The 22,764-nt window shown below is 41.9% G+C and overlaps 1 protein-coding gene across 6 annotated transcripts in view; it reads right to left on the bottom strand.

Moving 5' to 3' along the window:
• Nucleotides 1-21,124, bottom strand: part of LRIG2 (leucine rich repeats and immunoglobulin like domains 2) — a 69,678-nt gene extending 48,554 nt beyond the window's left edge. For 5 of the 6 annotated variants that reach the window (XM_068540530.1, XM_068540531.1, XM_068540533.1 and 2 more), the window contains exon 1: nt 20,686-21,124. In XM_068540530.1, coding sequence (XP_068396631.1) covers nt 20,686-20,924 — 239 coding nt within the window. In that variant the 5' untranslated portion in view covers nt 20,925-21,124. Of the gene's footprint in view, nt 1-17,228; nt 17,287-20,685 lie in introns of those variants that run through there. The other variant, XM_068540535.1, reaches the window with a different exon arrangement.
• Between the last annotated feature and the right edge of the window lie 1,640 nt (nt 21,125-22,764).

Here is a 22,764-nt window from a genome sequence, read left to right as displayed (position 1 = left end):
GCAAAAAATAAGTTAGATGATGATAATCAATGCTAGGGAAAGTATGGTAAGACAGGCACTCTCAGTGTCAAAAGGAGTTTTTTGTTTTTTGTTTTTTTTTTAAAGGAGTTTAAGTTGGTAAATTATGCTGGGCTCAATGTAAAATATCAAGATAATTCAGTGTAGACTTGTGTTAACAATAAGATCTAAGTGATCTTCACCAAATATGTATTAGACAAGATTTCTTAAGGCTCTGTCATTATAGGCTTTCTTCTTTAGCTATTTTCTGAACTAACAAAAATGCCTTGAAGATTACAATAAATTTCATGGGCTCACATCTTCTGTTTATCACTTTCCCAGGCAGACCAGGATAAAGAAGATGAAATATGTTAGAATCCTTAATGCAATGCAAGAAAGGCATATTGTACATGCTTTGAAATAACTGTTGGAAGTGAAACAGTTCGATATAACAGTAGTATGCAAGCCAAGGACAACAGATATTGAATTTTGGAAACACCATAGCAGTGTATTCCCCGTTCCCCCAAATGTGCTTTAGGGATTTACCAGTGGGTCTGTTTCTTTTAGAGAATAAAACTGGTGTTTCTGCTAGCGCCTAGAAAGACAGGGTACGTGAAAGACATCCAAATGCCTTTGAAGGATCTCAACTTTAGAAATAGGTGGCTGGTGTACAGGTTGGAATGAAGTTGTAGACTATTAAAAACCCCTCAAACTATGGCTGCAAGCTATAATGACACTTTGTGCAACGGATTATTCACTAATATTTAGTAAATATCTAATAGACGCTGCAAAGTCCTATGAAAACAAAGACAATCAGAATAAATGAAAGATTATTTGTTTACGCAAAAGTTTTTCTGAATTTTGGTGCAATTAAACAAAACATCCCAGAGTGAGATGGGAGTTAGAATTAGTAGTAACTTAGTATGCCTATATTCAGAAATTTTTCTGTTTTTTTTAAAAAGATGATCTTAAAATAGAAATAATTAGCTAAGATAATATACTGATTCACTCAAAATGTTTACTATGGGGAATGAGGTACGCTGAAAAGAAATCATCTAATAAGGTATTTTAAAAACTAGAGGGACTTCACTGGTGGCACAGTGGTTAAGAATCCGCCTGCCAATGCAGCGGACTCGGGTTTGCTCCCTGGTCCAGGAAGTTCCCACATACTGCAGAGCAACTAAGCCTGCGAGCCACAACTACTGAAGCCCGTGCGCCTGTGCTCTGCAACAAGAGAAGCCACCTCAATGAGAAGCCCACGCACCACAACAAAGAGTAGCCCCCGCTCGCCGCAACTAGAGAAAGCCCGCGCGCAGCAACGAAGACCCAACGCAGCCAAAAATAAATGTAAAATAGAAAACTAGAGAAGTAAAGGGGAAACGTTGCGGGGGGCAGGGGGATAAATTAGGAGCTTGGGATTAACCCCCACACACTACCATATATAAAACAGATAACCAGCAAGGACCTACTGTACAGCACAGGGAACTCTACTCAGTACTCTGTAATAACCTATATGGGTAAAGAATCTGAAAAAGAATGAATATATATATATGTATAACTGAATCACTTTGCTGTACACCTAAAACTAACACAACATTGTAAATCAACTATACTCCAATAAAATTTTTAAAAAATGAAAAACAAAAAACTAGAGAAGCAATTGAGAAAGGACTGCTTTAATTTCTTTGAGAGTTTCTCCTAATCTCCCTCAAAAGGTTTTCTTTAATTCAATTATTTGCTGCATTCATTCAACAAATACCTTTGAGTACCTACTGCTGGTCACTGTTCATCTATAGCAATGAATGAACAGATAAAACTCCATGCCCCCGTGACATTTACATTCTATTGAAAAGACAAAGTAAAATATGTAGCACGTCAGAAGATGATGCCTACTAAAGACAAAAATAAAGCCAAGAAGAGGGTTGGGGCTTTCTATGGAGAAGAGAGTTAACCTGTAAGTCCTGAGTTTCTTGTGGAGACTGGTGTGAACAAGAATAAAGGGCATAATGAGCCTGGGGCTGATGGTCTCACAGCAGATACTGGTTGGTGGTGAGGATGTGAGGGTTAGGGCAAGGAAGGCATGGCGAATCTTCCCAGGAATAAGCACAGTTCTTCTTTACTCTGGAGTGTAGAATTGAGATAGGATGATATTATTCAGAGCAAGAAGCGTTTCCTCTTGATTCCTACCTAAGGAGGCCTAGAAGCCAAGAGAGGGAAGTCCTACTTTGGTTTGATGACAGAGTAAACCACGTTTCTAAACCCACGGCCAATCTCACTGTGCTCAGCCCCGCAGTCAATCTCACTTCTCCATAAAGTGCAGTGAAAATATCATGGAACACAAAATGGAAGAAGGAGGTATAAAACAAGGGTAGATAGTAACAAGTGGGGTAAATATGAGGGACCTTAATAGAGGGGAAATCTAATCTGTACCTTTTTTAAAGGGACTCTTTTTCAGTTCACCACCTTGTGGTTTGAAGCAATTAAAGTGGATTCTTCTCTTCACATCCCAGCTGGATTATCCAATTGAAAAGCATCAAGTTATGTCAAAGTTATGTTTCTGCCTCTCAGTTTTCTTCACAACCTGTATCCTCTACATGCAATAGAAGGTTGAAGAGTTCATTTTCAGAAAAACAAACATCCTCAAATCAACTCCCCTATCATATTACCTTTCTAAAACCTAAGAATATTTTCCAAAGAGTATCTCAATCCTTACCAGTATCACTAAAAATGTAGAATGGAAGGATACTACAAATTATTTGCCCTTTTAGGAAAGAAATATGAAGTATAGGCAAAGTTCTGCGGTTTTTGCTTGACATCACGCAAGTCATTGGTAGTGAGCTCAGGACCTTTGAAGGAATCGAGGCTAACTCCACCTGTAACTAACAGTGAAAACATTTTACCAATGTCACTCACACAGAGCAACAGCTAAAGAGGTTAAAGCTCAAGTTATGTGTAAATCTGAAAGACTTCCTGGAGTGATTCAACATAAATTGCCCTCTTCCTATGCTAAAGAACTAATCTGTTCACAACTGCTCCAAAGAACAATGTGGACAAATCTTAAACAGTAACTATTATGAGAAGAGAGGAGACTAAGAAACTAGAAGTAACAACTAAATGCATATGAAATCCAGACGTATTTCTCTTGTACCCTCTGAGGCACAAAATGACAGTAAGTATTGACAGAAAAATGTTCTGCCTGCAAGCAAAAGAGGCAGAGATGGCAGATGGCTGTCATCTGCCATCTCTTTCCAATTAATCTAGTACAGCAGTGGTTCCCAAATCCATGATGAAGTTTTCAGCAGTCAACAGTAAAATGAAAATAATAAGGTCAAGGTTACAAGTTTTCCATAAAGCTAAATATAATTAATCTACAGAATTTTCCTTAACTCTAAAATCATGTATTCCTGGGACTTCCCTGGCGGTCCAGTGGTTAAGGCTCCACAGTTCCACTGCAGGGGGCACGGGTTCGATCTCCGGTCGGGGAACTAAGATCCCGCATGCCGCGTGGCCGAAAAACTAAACAGGTAAATAAAAATTTTTTAAAATAAAACAAAATCATGTACTTCCTAATTTTTTGGTGCTATCATGAAATGACCATAACAGCAAATAATTGTTGGAGGAGAGGGGTTCTAATGCCCTTACTTGAAAAAACAAGAAGTTGACTAACATACCTGGTCTTTCAATTCTTCTGTGTGTGTGTGTTTGTGTCTGCGTCTGTGTGTGTAAAATCAGAACAATGTGACACAGAGCTCTGCCATGGAGAATCCAGTCAAGTTTTAAATAACCAAATAAAATTTGAAAGCGTTTCTGACATATAGAAGCATAAAGACAGGGCTTCCCTGGTGGCGCAGTGGTTGAGAATCTGCCTGCCAATGCAGGGGACATGGGTTTGAGCCCTGGTCCGGGAAGATCCCACATGCCGCGGAGCAACTAAGCCCATGTGCCACAACTACTGAGCCTGCACTCTAGAGCCCACGAGCCACAACTACTGAGCCCACGTGCCACAACTACTGAAGCCCGCATGCCTAGAGCCCGTGCTCTGCAACGAGAAGCCACCGCAATGAGAAGCCCAGGCACCACTACGAAGAGTAGCACCCGCTCACCGCAGCTAGAGAAAAGCCCGCACGCATCAGCTAAGACCCAACACAGCCAAAAATAAATAATAAATAAATTTATTTAAAAAAAGAAGCAGCAGCATAAAGACAGTATCTAGGGAATTCCCTGACGGTCCATTGGTTAGGACTCGGTGCTCTCAACTGCCAGGCCCAGCTTCCATCCCTGGTCGGGGAACTAAGATCCCACAAGCCGAGTAGTGTGGCCCAAAATAAAAAGACAGTATCTATGAACTGGCACAACCACTATGGAGAACAGTATGGAGGTTCCTTATAAAACTAAAACTAGAACTACCATATGACCCAGCAATCCCACTACTGGGCATATATCCAGAGAAAACCATAGTTTGAAAAGATACACGCACCCCAATGTTCACTGCAGCACTATTTACAATAGCCAAGACACAGAAGCAACCTAGATGTCCACTGACAGAGGAATGGATAAAGAAGATGTAGTCAATATATACAATGGAATATTACTCGGCCATAAAAAAGAATGAAATAATGCCATTTGTAGCAACATGTATGGACCTAGAGATTACCATACGAAGTGAAGCAAGTCAGATAGAGAAAGGCAAATATCATATGATATCACTTATATGTGGAATCTAAAAAAAAAAAGGAAAGATACAAATGAACTTATTTACAAAACAGAAAGACTCACCGACTTCGAAAACAAATGTATGGTTACCAAAGGGGACACATGGAGGGGAGGGATAAATTAGGAGTTTGGGATTAACAAATACACACTACTATACATAAAATAGATGATCACCAAGGACCTACTGTATAGCATAGGAAACTCGTACTCAGTATTCTGTAATAACCTACATGGGAAAAGAATCTGAAGAAGAATAGATATATGTATATATATATATAAATGAATCACTTTGCTGTACACCTGAAACCAACACAATATTGTAAACCAACTATAAATTCTTTTTAAAAAAGACAGTATCTAAGTAAGGTTCTGCCTATCTTTACTCACACACACAATGCTCCTGACACCAGATATTTTTGGGTTTTTTTCCCCCACACCAACCAATTCTCCAACACCAGCTGGATATCCTGCAATTCAACTCTGACACCAACTGGAGTTACTGCACACCCCACAAATTAAGGGCTCAGTCCCACAAGACTTCCCCCTACACCAATCACAAAGAGTAAATCCCCATGTTACCCACAAATTCTGTCCGAGTTGGCTACAAATTGGAGGTACCCCCTCCTTGGAATCAAGCACCTGCTAGAACAGCTCACAGAACTCAGAAAAACATTTACTTACATTTACTGGACAAACGATATGATAAAGGACACAGATGAACAGTCAGATGAAGAGATACACAGGGCAAGATGCAAGGGTCCGGTGCAGGAGCTTCTGTCTCCATGGAGTTGGGATGTACCACCCTCACAGCATACCTCCTAGTAGGTGTGTTCACCAACTCACAAGCTCTCTGAACTCCATACTTTGAATTTTTTTATGGAGGCTTCATCACATGGGCATGATCAATTACTACCTCAATCTCTATCCCCTCTCCTCTTCTGTAGGATGGGGGGGTGGGCGCTGGAAGTTCCCAGCTTCTAATCACGGCTTGGTCTTTCTGGTGACCCACCCCAATCCTGAAGCTATCCAGGAGCCCACCAAGAGTCACCCCATCAGGTCAAAAGACACCCCTATCACCCAGAAAATTCCAAGAGATGTAGGAGCTGTGTGTCAGGAATCAGGGTCAAAGACCAAATATTAGAACAAAAGGCACTCCAAATACTCTTTATCACTTTGGAAATTACAAGGGTTTCAGGAGCTGTGTGCCAGGGGCAGAGACCAATATATATACTCAAAAGATACTGGCACATTGTTAGAATCCCATTCAGTCATTAATAACTGGACCAGTCCATCATCATATGGTATGAAAAATAATTTTCAGTTAAGGCCACTCGGGTTTGCAGGCTTCCAGTTAATCTTGTCAGGTTCCAAATGCAGGTATGGTCTAGGCAAACATATGGTTTCACTCTTTCAGTCATCTGGTGTAACTGAATTAAGAGATATAATCGACTACTCTGAGCCCTTTTGAGGTGTTGTTATTGGATTTCCCTCACTACACAACCCATTTATTTGTTTCTTTATCTTCAGCTACTATTGCTCCTCCTCTCCCTGTATACCCAAACTCTTTCAACTTTGGAAGGAACATCAGGTTCAGCCACTGTGCTGGTCTAGATAGCAAACAGCAACACTAGTTTAGCAAGTTCCTCCCCTTCAGTCCACCGTTCATTTAGGGTAAGGTTACACAGTTACAGAACTACCTGGGCTATTTTTACCACCAGGCAATATAGTGGCATTCACTGTTAACCTCAATTTTGCGAGATGGGGTGAAGGCACAACCCACCCCATCAGGTACTTAGGAATCTTGACCCCAAATTTAAAATTACAGTTAGCTTCTTGCTTAGGAATCATCTCTGTTTCCAGCACTTATATTCGCAGGCCTGGTCCTATGACCACTGCATCAAGCAGGGGGAAAAAATTTAATAGGGGGAAGAAAGAAAAAAGTATAGTTGTTACACCAGAATACTTCTCCCTTGGTAAGAATTGCATAGTCATTCCACACCTTCTTCCCCAGACCCACCAGAAAGAGGACTCTATACAGTAGGGCCACTCCTTTAGCCCCACCCCATGTTCAGTATGAGTACACTTCCATGGTATATAAGCCAGCCCTTCATGTCTTTTTCTCTCCCATTTTAGATAACCAATGTTTTAATTGCCCATTCTAGTTCTCCATCAAACTAGTACCCTGAGGAGGCTCTCTCTCTGCCCACTCTTGGACATTATGGGCTATAAAGTGTATTCCTTGGTCTGAAGAGATGATGGTCGGCCATCCAAATTGGTACAATTATCTTCTGTTCCAGTTGTTTTAAAGCACTCTTGTACATTTGCATCTACCACCAAGTAAGCAAAACCTGGTCCAGAGTCAGTGTCTATTCCTATCGGGACTCATTTGTAGCCCCCCAGGTCTACCAACATCAGTCTCACTTACTAGCTATATTCAAGGCCTTTCCCCCAGAGGAATCTGACACTTAGCCATCTGCCATCTCTGTCTCTTTTGCTTGCAGACAGAACATTATTTTGTCAATACTTAGTGTCATTTTGTGCCTCAGAGGGTACAAGAGAAATACGTCTGGATTTAGCCCATCTCTGCATTGCTGCATTGCCCCCATATCCACTCATTTCATGGACCCACGTGGCCATCTCAAGTGAGCACACAGGGGTATTTGCCTGGTGATTCTAATCACCTTCTGAACTTAGAAGGGGCTTCTCCTGGTGGACATCGACAAAGCCCTACTTTAATGCACCCTTCAAATTCCCACAGTAATTCCCATAGGGCTATGCCCCATAAGGGCATCCCTTTAGTAGGCCAGGTTTCCACTGCTCTTCTGCCTGACCATATGGTCTGGCCATAGGCCATTGTCCACGAGTCAGTAAAAACTCAAACATAGGGGGTTTTACCACTGTTCAATTCTTGCATTACTCTAGGAAAACAGCACGCAATTCAACCAAGTGAGCTAATGTCTTTACCTTCTTCTATCCATGGTGGCCTTCAAAATAGGATGCTGTCCGTTCACCTTGCAACTGTCATTCACCAACCAAGCAGCTTTTTTGGTCAGTTACGAGCTGTTTATAGGACACTTTCAAGTGACAACATAATCCAGCAGCTCCTCACACAGTTCCAGAGTCAGTCCTAAGGGAAAAGAGGCTCCCTATTCTTTAGTATCTCCTTGCATTCCCCAGGCAGTATGCTCCTGTGTAAACCATTACTATTTTATTATGAAAGTCTTCTGGGCACTGTCCTCCCCACTGGAGTGTTTATCAGACATTATGCAAGACATCAAGATTCTTTTCAAGATTACTTTATGGCTTTTAGTCATACTGGCAGCTTCAATTAATGTCCAAAGGAAGCCAATAACTACCCTTCAACTGGAAATTCTCCAGTCCAAAGTCCTAGAAGCTGTTTCTGGGAGGCACTCAGGTACACACAGGGTTATCACACAGAGAATTTTCCCATACCAACACTCCAGCTTCTATTCTATGCTATGTGGGCTTGGGCCACCTTATTGGTTCCCATTTAGCGTGTCCAATTAGTAATACTGCTTGAAGTGTAGATTTACATGCCTTCTGTTTTACAACACTAGGTAGAGAAAACATTCCGCAGCCAGATACAATGTCCATCTTCATTATACAACCAGGTAAAAGTCTGATCAAATATACCATTCTCCTACAAACTTTCACCTTACATTCTTAACTGTAGCCTCCATTGGGGCTTATATAAACAAATTTTGGTTTTAGAATACTAGGTAGGGGAAGCAGTCCCCATCCAGACATAACACCCATTCCTATAAAACACTCAGGTAAAGAAGATACAACTTCTTTACATAAAGCCTGTTTAAACATTCCAACTTTCATAATCCTATCAACCCTTATATATATTTTTTTTTTTTTAGTTTTCTGGTTTGGCATCATGAATACTGTCTCAGTATATATTTTAGAAATCACAAATATAACATTGTAAAATTTCATTCATATATCCATTCAAAAAGTTTTGGTTTTTTTGTTTTGTTTTGTTTTTTTAAATTTTATTTATTTACGGCTGTGTTGGGTCTTCGTTTCTGTGCGAGGGCTTTCTCTAGTTGCGGCAAGTGGGGGCCACTCTTCATCGCGGTGCGCAGGCCTCTCACTATCGCGGCCTCTCTTGTTGCCGAGCACAGGCTCCAGACGCGCAGGCTCAGCAATTGTGGCTCACGGGCCTAGTCACGCCGCGGCATGTGGGATCTTCCCAGACCAGGGCTCAAACCCATATCCCCCGCATTGGCAGGCAGATTCTCAACCACTGCGCCACCAGGGAAGCCCAACCCTTATATTTTTATGTTCTCAGCTGTATCAGGTTTCACCAGCAGGTTTTGGTACCACAGTGCAAGATGATCTCCTATCAGGAAATCCTGGGAACTTCTCTACCTTCTGACCATTTTATCCACTCTACTGCAAAAGGTTTTGGGGTCCCCCGCTTTGTGGGTTGAGCCAAGGGACCCTGGCCCTTTTGTCAATTTTTTTTTCTATTTTTTGGCTGTGCCGCAAGGTATGTGGGATCCTAGTTCCCCGACCAGGGATCAAACCCGCACCCCCTGCAGTGGAAACACGGCGTCCCAACCACTGGACAGCCAGGAAAGTGTACCTTTTTGTCAATTTTTATCTCATTTAATCTGTCTAATCAATGACCCAAGCGTGTGCTGGTCAAGTTTCTCACTGCAATCTCAGTCTTTGGATTTTTAGATTTCTTCAAACTAAACAGAGCAGACTTCTTTGGAGACCTTTAATGTTGGGGGATCAGAAGGAGGTCTTTTCAGCCTGCCCAACCTTGGGTAGTGCAGTATTAAAAGCTTTGTTTTAACCCCACTAATGTCTGTTTTATTGATCCCATTTCTTAAAACCATCTAAAGCCTTCCATTCTGCTGGGTTGAATTCCATGATTCTTCCCTATTTCCTTTGTTTTGCTCCTAACAATATTTGCTTTATTCACCTTATTTCTTAATAACTGTTTAAAAATGTCCACCTTGCTAAGATCAGTTCCCTGACTCTCTCCTTTGCCTTTCCTCATTCTCTTGTTAACTAACCTAATGTTTTTATTAGCATCTTTGTAAGACCCAGAGGGGAAGCTGAGGCAGCCAATACATAAGGCTTCCCCAACTGTCCCTTGGTTTTGCAGCAGTAAGGTTATATCGGGGTGTCCATGTAAGAGTTTCCCCTTAACCACAGCATTTACCATGGACTGGGTAAGAGGCACATTCAGCAAGTGAATATCCCAATTATCATAAAGATAATCCCACATGGCTTATACACAAAACATATCATCTGCTTCCACTTGGCATTTATTGGAGGAGGCGGACAGTCCTCTTTCTCAGGGATAAACAGACCTTACAGTGGCTTCTGCCCAATCCATTAGGCTGGCTGTTCCCTCAGGAATAAACTACTTTGTGTCTGGATCACGTATGGCCATCAGTGATTGTTCCACAGTGACCTGCGGATCCTGCATCAACCCAAACATGCTTTTCCCCACTGTAGCATCTAAAACCAGATACTGCTCCTAAATTAATGACTCTCACAATCCATTTTTATTTTTATTTTTTTTTTAAGTCTTTACTGAATTTGTGACGATATCGCTTCTGGTTTTTTTTGTGGCTGCGAGGCATGTGGGATCTTAGCTCCCTGACCAGGGATCGAACCCACATCCCCTGCATTGGAAGGCGAGGTCTTAACCACTGGACCACCAGGGAAGTCTCTCACAACCCATTTTAATAAAGGTTCTTCAGGAAGCTGATGTTACTGATCCACAAAATGAAACAACTCCTTCACACTGTACTCCCTGATTTCAGTAGTTTCTTGGTTTTGCCCTCCCCACACACTGACTACATTCTTGGTGACCAGAGGTCTTAGAAGTACTTTCTGTTGTCCTTGCTTCATTTTTCTCTTGGTGGGCAGCTTTGAGGCTAGTGACCAAAGCTCAGACTTAGTGAAATCTGAGCTTGGTCCAGCATCAAGGTCTGACCCAGCACTCTCTTTTAATTTTGCTTTTACATATTACTTATTATATTATTACATTATTTCAATTTTAGCTATTGTAATTTGGTTACCACAATAACCAAGGGATTAAACAGTTCATCTTTTTCTTACTAGTTCCCATCTCCTTATGCATCCAGTGAACCAACATGCTAGGAATTGGATCCATCTCTAAATTCCATTGGTAACTTTTACCTTCAGTAACTTGAGAGCAGCACAGCTGCTGCTCCACACTATGGGTGACCACGTGGTCGCCCAGGAATCAAAGGTTCTGGATCCCCTGCCTTTTTATCCTCTCTCTTCCCAAACCACGTTTCCATTAGCCAGATCCACTCTAGCAAATCTCACTCCTGTGATACCAAATGTCTAGGAAAAACTCTGTGTTAAAAGAAAAAAAAAAAAAAAAATTCAATGACACGTGTTAAAACCTGGTTAAGAAAGGCTTTATTCAAGGTGGTGCAAGTTATCTCTAAGGGTATAGGGACCACTGTGATGAAATATTGCAGTGGGGGAAAAAAATTGGGCTCAACTCCAAATACTGCATGGGCAAGTGTGAATTTATAGCCATGGAGCAGAGTGGACAAAATCAGTGGATGGAAAACTGGAAACAAGGGTAAGGGGGGTTCTGGCTAAATAGACCTAAGTGGATTCCTGCTGAAGACAAGCCATGGTGATCAGACATCACCTGGAGGATGATGGAAGATGAGAAACCGGATCAGGTACCAAGGGTTTCTTGCTAAACTGACTTAGCAGGATTCTTGCTAAAACTGCATTTTACAAGGAAGTATACAGATGAGCCTGGATGAAGGTGGTTCAGGAGTCAATTAAAATTTAGTCAAAGAATCTTTGTCAGGCCCCTTTCTTGTTCAAGGAAAGAAGAGACATTCTTCTTTCCTCTGAACAGTATGTCTATTTTCTCATTCAGTAGCCTTTTGCTCATTAAGGACCAGGTGAACCTTCTGTAGGGACTTGGTATTATATTTGCTCAATGGTACCAGCAGTCAGGTATTTAATGAGGGGAGTTTCTATGAAAATAAAAGAAAAGCCAAAATTAATAGTTAGAGATCCAGTTTCTCAGTCCAGAGGGTAGCCAGTTGGGATTCTTAGATTTGAACTTGAAGCATCTTTAAATGGTAGAATGAGGATGGCAGTGGACACCTGAAGAAGTCTCCTGGTTTGCAGTTTGAATGTCTCTGGTGATGGATGGCATTAAATGTCCTGGTGAACTCTGTAAGTGGTCCACACAGCAGAAGGCACAAAGGTTGCCCATATACAATGTGTTGTGGTCTTTTTTTTTTTTTTTTTAAGTTTATATCAAGTCATCCAGCTTCAGCTTGCAGGATTTCAGGAAAAGGGCAATTTTAGTTCTCAGTGATCACGTCAGGAGGGTGGGGAAAAAAAAAACTGGAAACATTAGTTTGGAGAGTTAGAGTCAGATACTGGAGGAAACCAGAATTGAGAATGTGGTAAGGATGGGCCAGTGTGCAAGATGGAGGCCACAAGGGTGCATTACAGTTTTACACTGAAACAAAAAAAACTTCTCTCTATAGTTAACCTTTTATTTCTTGTTTACATAATTCTGGTCTCATTAGATTTGTCCTGATTATTCACGTTAAGTGCAGCAAGAATAGTTATTGACCATACAGGCAGGCTCTTTTTGAGTTGGTTTTGCTGAAACTTTTCATAAGGAATCTCAGATTAGGCTTTTAAAAGCCTCTCGAGGCTAGGAAGCCAGCTCAGGAACTAGCCACCAGACTTCATCTCCCATTCTTAAAGATTCAGGTGAATATCTCTCTTCTTGATGTCCCCAAGATATCCTAAGGTTCCTGGGCCTGCCAGGAAGTGACTTTCCTTACTCACCTATGAGGCTGAGAACCCTGTAAGCCAGACAGCAGGCCAGTTTTTCCAAGAAGGTTGGAAAAACTGGTTCCATGAAGGCAACCTTAGTCCCTTAAACCAGATTCTATGCACAGTTCACTCTTAAATATAACATTTCAGTCAAAGCCATGGTAATATAACCTATATTTCCAATTGTATCCTCTTACAAGAGCACATTCTTATTGAACTTAAACTACCACATTGTCATGAAAATAAGAATACTGGCTAAGGGCTTCCCTGGTGGCGCAGTCGTTGAGAATCTGCCTGCTAATGCAGGGGACACGGGTTCGAGCCCTGGTCTGGGAAGATCCCACATGCCACGGAGCAACTAGGCCCGTGAGCCACAACTACTGAGCCTGGGCGTCTGGAGCCTGTGCTCCGCAACAAGAGGCCACGATAGTGAGAGGCCCGCGCACCGCGATGAAGAGTGGCCCCCGCTTGCCACAACTAGAGAAAGCCCTCGCACAGAAACGAAGACCCAACACAGCCAAAAATAAAAATAAATTAATTAATTAATTAAAAAGGGGGGAAAAAAAAAAAAAGAATACTGGCTAAAAGTTTCTGAATTCTGGAGGAATCAGGTAGGGAGAAAAAGTAATTGTTTCATCTTTGTTCACAAAGGTATTATCTACCAGATTATTGTTGTAAGCTATAGATAACATAAGAGAAAAGAAAGAGGTTATTTATTTTTTGTTTGTTTGTTTTTAATTAATTAATTTATTTATTTTTGGCTGCGTTGGCTCTTCATTGATGCGTGGGGGCTTTCTCCAGTTGCAGCGAGCAGGGGCTACTCTTCGTTGTGGTGCGCGGGCTTCTCATTGTGGTGGTTTCTCTTGTTGCGGAGCATGGGCTGTAGGTGCACGGGCTTCAGTAGTTGTGGCGCACGGGCTTAGTTGCTCCGCGGCATGTGGGATCTTCCCGGACCAGGGCTCAAACCCGTGTCCCCTGCGTTGGCAGGCGGATTCTTAACCACTGCGCCACCAGGGAAGTCCGAAAAAGGTTATTTAAATCTGAAGAACAAAACATTAAAGAACCAGTAATGTTTCAAACAAAGAGTGATAAAAAAGTTATAACCATCCTCATCAGTTTATTCAGTCCAATGTAATTAATTCTTGTTCTACTTGATCTTGGGTTAACAGTTTCATAAATCCATCAGCTTCTTCATTACTTCTGGAAATTCTCTCAATCTCGTGGCACGGCCTTACTGATGGGCATCATGGAGCATTCTTGCCTGTGGCTGACTGTTTATGCTTTCAGAGAAGAATGAGAGTAAAACAACAACTTGTCCGTGAATGAAAAAAGACTTAAAATGGCCATGGTTAAAGTTCTGATGAGAGTTCATTTGATAAGAAAAATTAGTTATTTCTGTGGCATACAATATTTTATCATAATAACCAGACAACAAGGCTATTTCAAATCTCTATGAACTTCATACTTCTCTGGAATACCTATTATTAGTAACATATATCCGTATGTCTATAACCTAAGAATATTTGTCCTCACTTATTTGACTATGCTTCTCATGTAATTTAAAATACCAAATAAACCTAATTAGTTTTAACATATCCTTTTACAATGTGAGAGACATATCCTTTGAGATTTTCCAGGGGCCTCTGGAAAGTCTCGAAGTTAGTTCAAGACTCCATTCTAAATGGAGTCAAAAAGACTCCATTTAGAATCTGATTTTGAGAAGTTGTCAAAAATACTGAAAAGTTTAAACACTTGACTAAATAAGATCACAGGTCACTGTGAAACAATACTTAGTTATCCATTTAGACAAAGTGACAAAAGATTTCAAAGGCAAATACAGAAAGTCACATAGTTGTTTTAAAAAAAAAAAAAAACTTAGCTCTTCTAATATTGAGAAAACTCAATGTTGTAGAGTAATCAAAGACCTGATAAAGACAACATGAAACACAGGAAATTATTTTGATGAGACACAAAATCTTTGTTTCCTAGGCAGACTACTTAAAAGGTAAACCTTTTTACAGTTTCTTAATAAGAACAGACCAACAATCCAATAAAACTTTGGGATTCTAGTTTTGCATCAGTACACTTTTGTGTTTGTTTTTTGGCCGCACCGCGCAGCTTGCAGGATCTTAGCTCCCCGACCAGGGATTGAACCCACCAGGGATTGAACCCAGGCCGAGGCAGTGAAAGCGCCAAGTCCTAACCACTGGACCGCGAGGGAATTCCAGTACACTTTTGATATTAAAGTTCACTTTTTTTGTAACTTATAAATAAATCCATTCAATCTTAGCAACTTAACCAAACACAAAATTCCTGTTCTGCAAATCTTCTACAACCATTTTTCTAATATCTATTCAGTTTTTGTACTGTAGTTTTCCTCTTTCTCATTCTGGAACTCATTCTACCTTAGAATAAAAATCTTTTTTTCCCTTAACTAAAACACATCCTTCATACCTTGCATACAAAGTTATTTCCCTTCATTCTTACAGTTTCTAGTAGTTTCATTTACATATATTATGATTTTTAACCATTAATAACCTTTTTTTTAACAGAGAAAACTAGGAAGTAGGCAATTGTGGTCTGTCATGTATCAGTTTTCTGTAGTAGACTAGTATATTTCTGAATATACAATTTTGCAATTTCTAGAGGCATATGATTCCTCTTAGTACAATTTTTCAGTGTAGCAAAAGAATGTTTACTAATAGATCCAAATATCTTGTTTCTTTATAACATGTAAAAACAAGATGCCAAAAGTATATAAACTTAAATTTAGGTTCAATAATGAATGTTTCAGTAGTTTATCTTACTTACAAATGACCTTGATTTTTATTTTAGGCAGACACAACACCAAACAAAGCCAGCCGTCATCTGAAGTTATTTCCCTATTAACTATTTTTTATAGCACATGCATGTTAGGCAAACATCACAAAAGCAAAAACCTAAAAAGTTACATACATGGTATTTCCCCCTTTTTCCTTTATTTTACTGCCATGCTTGACATACAGGAAGCAATTCATTTTTTTTGTACATTTTGTTCTTAGTTTAGATTTAATGTCTGCACTATATTTAATGCTGACAACTCTGAAGACATGCCTGTTTTTATTTTACCAACAATTTTCAAATTAGATTTACAAAAAATTATCCCAGATCATGTAAACTTAAAACACTGAGCTTCTGTGTTTCTGAGAGTTTCAGGAATACTTAATTTATGTAATTGCTCATTTATCTCTAAGCTAATTTGAACAGGATTGGATTTTATAAATTAATTTGGTAATACCATCTAGAAGTAGAAAAACAGCACACCTCTACAACATATATACAGACATACATAAACATACAGACAGATGCTAATAGAGATCTTAAGTTTTCACTGGAAAATTTTAGTCATGAGTTAGTTAGTAAAACATAGTAATACAAACTCACTGGTTTATATAAAATAATAATCTCTTGTCTTTTCTCTACTCTCTGTTTTTATGTGAATTGTGTTTATGGCAAATGGGACAAGTTTAGGTTACCTGTTTACCAATTTTGTACAGACCACCTTCCCTTGCCCTGATATGTAATCTTATGGAGGCTATGGACCAAATTTTAGGTGTTGACCAAGGAGACATCTAGAGGCATCTAGAGGCTGTCTGCAGGTCTCCAAAGCCCATCCAATTGCTGAAAACATCCAGTCTATTTCCAATTAGTCTTTTTCCTTTTCAGCTTCAAGTAGTTGTTTTGGGGGGTCCCTAAGTTTCTTAACAGCCTCCAGTGGAGGGCAGGGGGTCCAAAGATCAAGTGACTATAAAGACTGAGGTGGAAAAAGGTCTGGCAGGGGATGGAAGATGAAGGGGCTTTGAGAAGGACATATCATACTATTCAAGGGAACTGGACGGAAGACTGAAGGTGGTGAGAGGGCAAAGGAGGAGCAGAAGCAATGAGAAGGGAGACGTCTTAGCGGAGCCAGTGTGAAGAGATCACAAGTTTCCGAAAGAAGCCAGTGAAGTTCCACATTATCCTCAACAAAAGCATGCCAACAAGAATGGAGGTAGACAGAGAATATACTCAGCAGGGGTTCAAGAAGGGGGCTTGAGCCATCTGATAAGTTCTCATGGGAAAAGCAGGACCCAAGAGAGAGAACAAAGAGGCCTCACAGAGAGCCAGGAAGAAAGACTTCCAGCATAAGGAGTCAGGGAATAATAAAAAAAGAGCCAGGAAGAAGAGACTTCCAGCCCAAACAGTCAGGGAATAAATAATCACCACTCAGGAAAAAAAGAGCCAGGAAGGAGAGATTTCCAACCCAGTAAGTACCTTTCAGACAAATAAGCCTAGGACTCTAACTGAGCTTTCTTACAAACAGAGAAACCTGGCACTCTAACCCAGCCTGTGTTTATCTGGGACTCTATCCCAACTTCTGGAGTATACAGTTGACCCTTGAACAACGCTAAGGTTAGGAGCACCGACCCTCTGCAAAGTTAAAAATCCACATATAACTTGCAATTGCCTTCCATACGTGCAGTTCCTTTGTATCCAAGGCTCTGCATCCATGGATTCAACCAACCATGGACCGTGTAGTACTGGAGTATTTACTATTGAAAAAAATCTGCATATAAGTGGACCTACACAGTTCAAACCCATGTTGTTCAAGGTCAACTGTACTCAGACTCTTAACAATCAAAATCTGTCCTTACCAGCTTCCACGGACGTTTGTCCGGAGCAATGGTTCAGGAGTCGGACTCAACAATGGATCCCCGATCAATCAGTCAGGAGTGAAGATAAAGGCTTCAAAGGTACGCACTTAGGGTCCTGGGTGAGAGGTCCGGGGGTCCAATGATGAATCTGATCCTATCCCGAGTTGTGGCACCATAACTGTTAAAAGGAAAAAAAATACTCAATGATACTTGTTAAAGCATGGTAAGGAAGACTTTGGGGGACGGGGCTTTCTCGATACATAAAGGAACCACTACAGTGAAACTTTAAAGTGGGGGAAAGAGATTGGGCTTAACTCTGAATACTCCATGAATAAGAGAAAACTGATAGCTAAGGAGCAGAGTGGGGTCGGTGAATGGAAAACTACTAAGAGAAAACATCTGGTAAGGGGGTTTTTAACTAAACAGACCCAACAGGATTCTTGCTGAAGACAGGCCAGGGTACTCAGATATCACCTGGGGGATGGTGCAGGAGGAGGAATCTGATCAGACGTTGAGGGTGGGGGATTCCTACTAAACTAACTTAGCAGGGATACTGCTAAAACTGCATTTTACAAGGGTGTGCACAGATGGCCCAGGATAAGGTTCAGGAGCCTGACTAAAGTTTGCTCAAGCAAAAAATTTTTGTCACTGGTTTCTTCCTTTACTCACACACACAGTACTTCTGACACTAGATGTGTGCTTTTTCCCCACACCAACCAATTCTCCAACACCAGCGAGATGTCCTGCAATTCAATGCAATTCTGACACTAACTGGAGTTAGTGCAGACCTCACTGGTTAAGCTCTCAGTCCCATAAGATGGCCTCCCACTTCAGAAACCAATCACAAGCAGTAGCTCCCCATGTTACCCACAACTTCTGTCCAACTTGGCTACAAATTGGAGGTTGCCACGACCCCCCTCCTTGGATTCAAGCACTGTTAGAACACCTCACAGAACTCAGGAAAACACTTACTTATGTTTACTGGTTAACTATATAACAAAAGACATGATAAAGGACACAGATGAACAGCCAGGTGAAGAGATACATAGCGCGAGATCCAGAAGGGTCTGGCGCAGGAGCTTCTGTTTCCATGGAGTTGGGATGCACCACCCTCACAGCATACCTCCTGGTAGGTGTGTTCACCAACTCAGAAGCTCTCTGAACTCCATACTTTGAAAATTTTTATGGAGGCTTCATCACATGGGCATGATCAATTACTACCTCAATCTCTAGCCCCTCTCCTCTTCTGTAGGATGGGGGGGGGGGGCTGAAAGTTCCAAGCTTCTAAGCACAGCTTGGTCTTTCTGGTGACCCACCCCAATCCTGAAGTTATCCAGGAGCCGACCAAGAGTCACCTCGTTAGGTCAAAAGATACTCCTATCACCCAGGAGATTCCAAGAGATGTAGGAGCTCTGTGCCAGGAATTAGGGTCAAAGACCAAATATAAAAAGGAAAGGTGCTCCTAGTTCTCCGATCACTTTGGAAATTATTGATACAAGGGTTTCAGGGGCTCTGTGCCAGTAACTGGGGGCAGATACATATTTTAAAACCCAGGGTTAAGGAATTTTGTCTACCATCTTTTTGATGATTGGTGAAAGTCTGAGCATTTGAGTTTGAATCACTAATACATTTAAAGCATTGCATGTGTTTTAAAAATTCAAAATTACATAAAGAAAACCACATGTACCTGTTTTATAGCTGAAGGCAACTGATGAAAAATATTACATTTCTCAGTTTAAAACAGCACAACCTCATCCTTTAATAGTCTAAGAGTTCTTCTGCTAATGTAAGACTTCCATCCAATTACATTTCTACAAGAGAATTGCTCTCCAAGGCATTTCACTTCAACTGAAAATGTCAATTTCATTATAGGACATTTAAAATTTTTGAATGTCATTTGGCTTTAGGCAATTTGTCTTGATTAAAAAAAATCAAACCTAGACACAAAATAAATGTATCTTACATAAAACTATTTCTAATTATTGTTTATCTACCAATGGAGGATCTTAAAAAGTAGGCCACATTTATTTCAATTACAGCTAAATGAAGTTGTGTTGTTTTTAAACCTGCACCAGATTTAGTCTGTCATAATCAGATTCAGTTTCTCAGAATCAGGTAGTTGTTTCAAGAATTTCTTAGAAAAAGGTAGTTACTGCATTACTAAGATGTTATGCTAGGTTTAATTCAGACTATGCTGCAACTGATATGAATTTCTAAATGTTATTTGCATCAACAGAACCAGAATTAGCTACAGGTGTCACTATCATAAAACAACAGGAAACACCTTATTACACTGCAAATCTATGCTACTACATTTGGTTATTTAAGTTACCTTAATTTTCTCAAGGAATTTATGAGGTGGCTTCCTTTCCTATCTAACATAAGCTATTTGCAAATGTATACACACTTTAACGTCTGCAGAGAGAGACCTTCTATTTGTATTCCATTTCCAATGGAAATCCAAACATCCCCTCATATTTTAATCACACCTCGAGCTTTTTTTTTTTTTTTTTTGTGACAGGTCTTTTTTTAGAGATGACTCTGTTAGAAGTCTGTCAATTAATAAATACATTGCTCAGTTAGCAGCAGAGAAATAACCGTATGTTAGTGGTTAACAAGCCCCATAATTGCAGCATTTAATACCTACTGTTGCTCCTAATGCCACCAGGCTGACTCAGACTAATGAGCTCTCCAGGTGCCACTGTCTAACACAGGCCTGTCTAGATGAGCACTCTGCAGCGGAGTCTCCGGAAGAATTCATCCAACCATTGTACTTGCTTCTCACACATAAACAAAGAGGACTGATTTTTAAGTTCTTTGCCACAAGGAAATGCACTGAAAACAAAACATCACTTAATTTTGTAACAGTACACCTTCCCTTCTTTACAAGGTGAATCCTAAATTAGATAAAAAATGCTATTTGTAAAGATATTTGTTCAAGGTGGTACTGGATGTAGTTAACACATGAAGTTTTAACCCAGTTGTCAAAAATACAGCACAAAATTAGCCAAAACGTGAACTACAGCCAAAAAACAGTTCATAAGTCTTTATGATCGTGGTTATAAAATCACGTGCTTGGGGACCATTCAAGCTGAGGCACAGGATGATGCAGCCCAAAGTGAGCGAGGAGCCCCAACCATTCAAGAGCCAATGCCGGAGCCCAGGACCAGTGAGCCCTTAACAGTATCGCCGCCCCAACTCAGCCCAGGAATCAGAGACTCCCTGCTCCCAAGAATTTTAACCCTGGTCTTCGTACAAGTCTCCAGAACCTGAACACCAGGTTTTCAGGCTCCAACCACCCCCCCCCCAAAAAAAAAGTTCACAACATCGCAATGGCATTCCCCTTCAGAACTTAGGCTTCTGGCCGCGCCCTCCGACCAGGCCCGTCTCCCTCCTGTCCCTCGAGGAAGGGGAGCACCCCCTTTCCTTTGGTCCCCCGCCCGGCAACTCTACTCACAGGCTGACGGCATCGGGGGGCAGCGAGCTCGACAGCGCCCTCCAGCCGGGCGCTGGCAGTTTCCTGCGACTGCAATCCAACAGAGGGATGCGGCAGGAGCAGGGCGCGGGGCAGAGGCCTGCCCGGGCGGCCGGCAGCAGGAGGAGGACTGCCTGGGCGAGGAAGAGTAGCCGGGAAAGCAGTCCGGACCCACACTCCAGCAGCGGCTCCTCCCGGACGCCTTGGGGCGCCGGCGCCATTTTTCCCCACCCCCCGACCTGGACCCAGCCCAGAAGAGCCGCCAGCTAGAAAAGGCAGCTCGACGGAGACGTTTGGCGGCTGTTTGACCACCTAGAGAAACTGCTGTCGCCTGTACCCTCTAAAGGCAGGCGAGGGGCGGATACGGGGCAGCAGCGGGGGCGGTGGCCGAGGACACAGGGCTGAGGCTCTACGGACAACGCTCCTCCGCCCCGCCCCACGACGCAACGTCTTCACGCACAGGAGCCAACCAATCGGTGCCACAGGACGAGGTCGCGTCGGGGGCGGGACTCCACGAGGGGCGGGGCTGGAGACAGCGAGCTCCTTAAGGAGGACTTTAAGGTGCTCAGCTGTTTGGGGAGCCCCCTGGAGCTCCGCCGCCGTTCCTCCGCTGGAGGGTGCAGTGGCTCCTTAGGAGGGAGTGAGGGCTGAAGCGCTGAAGTCCTAAGTCCTGATTTGAGATGTATCTACTATAGTCGTAGAAAAGGATCTTTTATCTTCTCCCGGCACCAAGAAAGGGGAATGGCAGAAGGGGTGCCTTCCAAGTCGCAAACACTAAGGGGGCGCGGGAGCTTTCATGTAGCCCACGGTCTCCAGAGCCGAGCTGGGTCCTCCTCTGCCCCTCCTGGTCTGCGGCTCCTGCAATCCTGCAAGTGGAAGGAAACTCCCACTCTCCTAACAGGAAGCAGGTTACCACTATCAGTTGATGGGCTCTTAAGCTCCTCAAGGCAGATGCCCTGTTTTTGCATGTTACCTCCAGCTTCTGTTGTCTTGGAATTCAATAAATGTTGATTGGGCCGCACTTGCAAGGCATGTCTTTAAGGAAAATACTCTTCTTTCCTCTGTTTTGGAGAATGCTGTCCTATATTTACACTCTCTCAAAAAAGCAAGCAGGGCATGTAGATAAAGAGGGTGTCGAACTGTCAACAAAGTAAAGGCTGGATGTAAGGAATTTTTTTATTCTGAAGCAGAGGCTGTGGAAAACCTACCAGGAACAGTGAAGTCTGGCCACCTTGTCCGCACAAGTTCGTGTGCCCGATGCACAGTGAGGCCAAACAAACCAAAACGTCGGAGTCTGGAGAAGAGAAAGGTTTATTGCAGGACCATTCAAGGAGACCGGTGGCTCAGGCCCAGAAAATCCCTGAGCTCCCCAAAGGGTTTTGGCAAAGCGTTTTTAAAGGCCAGATGAGGGAGGGGAGTCGCAGGGTATGTGATCAGCTCATGCACAATTCTCTGATTGGCTGATGGTGAGGTAACAGGGCGGTGTCACAGGGGTTAACATTATCAGTCCTTAGGCTCCAGGAGGCCTGGGGCTATGTGCTCATGGTCACCAAGTAGTTAATATCATCCATTTGGTGGGGGTTTTTCACACCTGTAAAACAACTCAGGAAATGTGCATCAAATACTGTTATCTATGTACTTCAGAGAAGAGCTAAAGCAGAGGATATGGGGGAAGGCCTGTCCTGGGAAGGCGACATAAGGTCCTACTCAGTTACAACCTTAGACTCACTCAGCCGTGCATTATACCCAAGATTATGGATAAGACTTTAAAAATAACAGTGATAGTTCACTTACATTTAGTGCTTTTATGCTCTGCAAGGAGTGTTTGCATCTGTTACATTGTTTGATCCCTCCACTACTGTGAAATTGGCAAGACAGTTACTGCTGCTGAGGAAACAAGCCCAGACAGGTTAAACTAACCTAGCCAGAAACAGAGGTAGGCTGGCATTACTATGGGTTTTCTGACCCTTGTAAATTAAAAACCTAAACAGGTTAAAAGGAAATGATAATGCCTAGAACATAGGGTTGTCCTAGAAAGTAACTGAAATCAGTCTTTCCATG

This window comes from Eschrichtius robustus, chromosome 3 (assembly GCF_028021215.1).
Source record: "Eschrichtius robustus isolate mEscRob2 chromosome 3, mEscRob2.pri, whole genome shotgun sequence".
Lineage (NCBI taxonomy): Eukaryota > Metazoa > Chordata > Mammalia > Artiodactyla > Eschrichtiidae > Eschrichtius > Eschrichtius robustus.
Note: the sequence above shows the minus strand (reverse complement) of the source record. Positions and strands in the feature narration are given on the sequence as shown.